Source organism: Montipora capricornis, chromosome 9 (assembly GCF_036669925.1).
Source record: "Montipora capricornis isolate CH-2021 chromosome 9, ASM3666992v2, whole genome shotgun sequence".
Classification (NCBI taxonomy): Eukaryota; Metazoa; Cnidaria; class Anthozoa; order Scleractinia; family Acroporidae; genus Montipora; species Montipora capricornis.
The window spans coordinates 31,572,273-31,577,272 of NC_090891.1; the positions used below are offsets into that span (position 1 = coordinate 31,572,273).

Sequence of the window (5,000 nt, forward strand, 5' to 3'; positions counted from 1 at the left end):
AGAAAAAAAAAAACTAAAATGCTACCGAAACCTCATTAAGAATTTCAAATCAAACAACAATATGAGCTGAATAAAACATTATCATTATCATTCAGCAAGTTCTGCAGGACGCCGCAAGTGTTCGTTCAAGACTTTACTGGATCGATACTGGATTACACGTAAAACTTTAGTTTAATAGTTTTCCTTCGCTTGTTTGCTTACTCGAGCCATTTATCTTTTAATGTCGCAAATCTTGCATCACAATTAATTACCCCAAAATGAGGCATCAAAATAAATGAGGTCATCATTGGATCAGTTGGCCACGAATTTAGCCGCGAACCATTTATACGAGAATTTCGCGTCTTATGTAAGTCGCACTCGTATAAATGGCCCAGTTCGCGTCTTACTATTGAGCCACGGGCAGTGTAAGCTGCGGCTTATTTTCCCTCGTATAAACGGCGCTTTGGCCACAGTGCAGTGCTTTCCAACTCATAATAATCTACTGTAACTTGCTAGGACTAAAAATTAAATAGGATGACATGAACCCTTAATTAACATCAGCAAGACTTTTTCCAACAGTTGTCTATGGGGGATTATTTCTTTATTTAAAGTGAAGTTTGCCTAATAGGCATGTAGAAAAATTCTTTATCAATTCAGATTTTACGTTTCTCAAACGCACCCTTTGAGGCTATACACTGGGTCTTTAAGTTAGCAAGGGTCTTTGTCTTTTCTGAATTAAGGCTTCGAAAAAGTTACTGACGCGCTCTTTGTATTGATAACTGGTACAAACTACATGTACATGTACATTGTACATGTCAGCTGTGCTCAATTTGGAGCAATGTATTTAGCAATACATAATGTGGAGAAGATGCTGGTCAATAAGCCTCGTTCCGTTTCAACAATCAACAATTTATTGAATTAGAAATATGTTAATCAAAATAATTTAAGCTTTAAACATTCCAAAAACCTGAACAAAGTTTGAATTCAAACATTAAGGAAAATGATACAAAAGTTCATTTTTAAAACCACAAGAAGTTTTCAGTGCAAAAACTCAAGAGTTTCCAGGCTGCTTGTACATGTTTTTATCTACATCTCTGGCAAACATCTGCCTCCGCAAACTAATAATAATAATAATAATAATAATAATAATAATAATAATAATATTACTATTATTATTATTATTATTATTGTTATTATTTATTCTTACCATCACAAATGAGATGTATGCTGCCAAGAACTTCCTGCTCTTTACATCCAGACCATATGTAGTTGGTTGTGAGGTTAATAATTTGGTTATTTCCTCTATTTACTTTGTCTTCTCTGTCTACGCATTTCTGTTTAACGAAGAAACAAAAAGTGTTGATTTGCGCACACAGCAGAATACAGATAAAATGACAATACCCCTCCCTTTCATTAGATGGTATAATAATGCTATATTGCATTTTTTGAAGTCTAATGGAAACATGATTCTGGTAGGCAAAGAGAAAAATAATTTCCAGGTAACACAGAGCACAAAAAAGGAAACAAACCCAGCATTCTGACTGGTCAGTGATCAAAGAAACTCACAGATAGCTAATCAAATGAGCCGCAGGTGGCACAAAATTTGCATCCGGCAGTTGTCTCGATGCGCGTCTGCGATTCATAAAACGACTTAGTGCATTGATAAATGACGAACTGTCCAGTGAATTGGCAGTCTCCAAATGAATACTCCTCGATCGCATACACGTAAACAGTATTCCAAAACGTTTGACATTACTCCTCCTTTCCCCTGACAATGAAAGGGCCAAAAAAGTTATCATCACTCTAAGAAAATGGGGCTGCTGGGTTGAGCCGATCTTCTGGAAGACAAGCCATCTTCTGCTCTTCTGCGGGTTTACGTAGTCGCCTCAGTACAAGTCACACAAATGAATATGGACCTGGCCACTCTTGATGAACCTTTAACTATCCAATATCCAGTTTGGCGAAGCTCGTTGTGCCTCGACCCATGTGATTTACTTTCAAGAGGTGGTGACGAATTAATAGTTCAGTCAAATGTCCCGTTCCCGGATAATAACTGGATGCTTCCTATCGACTGACACATTTGCTCTTCTGATACGACCACCTACACGAGTTAGACCATCTTGGTCCAGAAAAGATCCAGTTTGTATAGCGAACTGGCTTTGCAGCACTTTGGTAGCACTTGTCTTTTCTTTTTTGATTGACCTCTGCTTGTCTCTGCAGATGTGGCGTTCATATGGCGGAGAACCTCGAGTTCCTCACGGAAATTCTCGTACTGCAAACATCTAATGATCGTCTTCTCGGCTTGCTGTAAATCTGAAAAGGATAACTTCGGCACTGGTTTCTCTTCTTCGTTGTTTGACTAGCTTTGCCACTGGTTTTCCTGGCTCTTTGACTTCTCTTGCTAAGAGCTTGGATTTCCGTCGTAGATACAGAGCTTTTATTTTCGTAGCTTTATACCAACTGGATACACCATCTATTCTGCTACTTTCAAAATGACCAAGAAACGAACCGACAGTCTTGACTTCGGTAGTCAGCACAGATGCTTTCTTCACTTCTGGATCTGTCTCTACAAGGAGGGACACTTTTCCGCGTTCAGGATTACAAGCTCCACTTTCCCACAGAAATTCGGAACCAATCAACCCAACGGGAACCTTCTAGGAGTTGCTTTGCTGTATGTCCTCTTGACACTTCGTCTGCTGGATTACTGTGAGACTCGACATAGTACCAGGAGCTAGGATCAGTCAGGTCACGGATCTGTTGTACCCTGTTAGCGACGTACACATGGAAACGTTTGGGCTCATTGTTGACATATCCAAGGACGGCTTGGCTGTCTGTCCAGGAAAAACTCACGGATCTCCTTGTACTGCAGCTCTTTTCTCACAAAATCACTCATTTTTGCAGAGATAGTAGCCACAGACAAATCTAACCTTGGGATTGTTGTGTGCTTTAACGGCGTCACTCGTCCTTTCCCGACAATGAATGAAAGATGTACTTCGTCTTGTTCGTTTATCAGTCGAAGACATATATGTATGTACACTGACCATAACCTTCTTCTGAAGCGTCTGAGAAGTAATGTACATCTACAGCTTTGAATGGGCCAAAGTTTTCTGGGTTGTGGTAACGTTGTATTTCTAACTTCTCCAACTCAGTGATTTCTTGTCGCCATTTCTCCCACTCTGGGCGTAGATAGTCAGGTACAGGGCTGTCCCAATCCAACTTATCTTTGCGCATTTGCTGGAGAATCTACTTTCCTTTGAGCGTTACAGGAGCTAAGTATCCATTAGGATCATAAATAGAGCCGACAATTGATAGCACCCCTCTTCTGGTGAAAGGGCGATCGCGAAGCTCGATACAGAACCGCAAGCTATCGCTTTCGACGCACCACATTACGCCTAAAGCTCTCTCGATAGGTAGTGGATCTACGGTAACCGCTAAGTTAAGTTCCTTGATACCCTTCGCATGATCTTCCCCTGGAATAGCTTCAAGAACTTCCTTCTTGTTTGAGACTATCTTGTGCAATCTGAGACAGGCTTTGTCACTGATGCCTTGCATTGACTGGCTTTAATCAGATGTATGGCTTCAAAAACGGTTGGCACAGATTTAAGCCCATCGTCTACATAGAAATTCTTGCGTATGAATGTAACTGCATCGACACCGAATTCTTCTTCACCTGCATCTGCTGCTCGAGCTCGTCCTTTTGATACGGTTGATCATTTAATACTTTTAAACAGATTAGGTAATCGTTTCGGTATACGCGGCTTGGCATTAGCCCCCTAGAAAATCGAGCTTGAAGATTTCGCTTGCAGTTCACGGCCTGCTGAATAACTCCGCTCCCTACTTGAAAGCCAATCATGCTGAGGCAATCAGCGTGCGGGTAAGATTACCCAAATGCAATCCGTTTCAATCTCGTCAATTTGTGTCCATCCATGCTTCTCTTTCCTTTTGCTGTATTTCTTTTACGTTCTTCAACAATTTTAAGTGGTTATTGCAATGTTTCATTCTACTTTTTGGGCATTTGGGTGTTATGAAATTACATCATTTTGCATGACATAGTACCCTTAAGATCATACTTTGGCTTCTCTCAAGATACCTGATTTCTAAGGTTACAAAGTAAGGTAGAGTAGAGTAGAACTTAGGCTTACTTAAAGCCTTCTTACGCCCCTAGTATAAAACCACCTATTTATTTTACTTTCATTAATTATTGATGGTTGTGCCTTTAGTTTCAGCTGTAGTTTTCTAAATATTAACACAGGTAGTCCAGGCTCTGCAAGTGACCGTTTGAAAATAGTAGCTGTGAGGCAGCGATTTCAACACAAATAATCTTGATATGAGTGACAATAAAAGGTCTAAAAGGGTCTACAAACTTCAAACATGTCTTTAAAAATATGGTCATTTGCTTTTGTGGACCTCCCTAATAGGCGATGATTGCTCTCATTCCCAGTTGGGCCGAACGAATCTGTTTCCCAACGGTAAGTGTCAAGGATGAAATGGCGCTGAAAACTGGGTGATTGTGGCTTTTAAGGATGGCTAGCGACTATGGAAATGCGTTTGGCTCGGAAACGTTGGCACAAATTGAAGGTAAAATTATCCTAGCGTAGCTCTATGCAAGAGAATTTATCGTTCAAGGGATTATATTCGCAATTTTTGTCCAGATTCAAGGGTTGCTTCGAAATAACGCCTCCTACCTTGTCATTTTATAGTCAAGTGAAGAGCTATGTCAGTACCTACAATCTTGGACAAAATGAAATGAAAAATTAATAACCTTCTTCCCCAAAACTCAATGATGAATCAGGGAGAAAGTTGAAGCCCGGCCATTTTTTCATCATTGAAACTGGGGGGAATCATCATTTTCCATTCAGTTTGAAATGTCCAAGATTGTAGGTCAGATATGTCAAATAACCCTGAAATCGTCTTTCCAGCACTAAAGATGTTTACCAGAAAACATGTTTGAATTTTGGAGACCCTTTTATTGTTATTCATACTGAGATTATTTGTGCCAAGATCGCTGCCTCACATCCATT

The 5,000-nt window shown here is 40.0% G+C and overlaps 1 protein-coding gene across 1 annotated transcript in view; it reads right to left on the bottom strand.

Annotated features, from left to right (window-relative positions):
- Positions 1-5,000, bottom strand: part of LOC138017095 (transmembrane protein 145-like) — a 16,891-nt gene that overhangs the window by 6,495 nt on the left and 5,396 nt on the right. Inside the window, exon 4 of the mRNA XM_068864295.1 lies at positions 1,187-1,313. Coding sequence (XP_068720396.1) covers positions 1,187-1,313 — 127 coding nt within the window. The remainder of the gene's footprint in view (positions 1-1,186; positions 1,314-5,000) is intronic.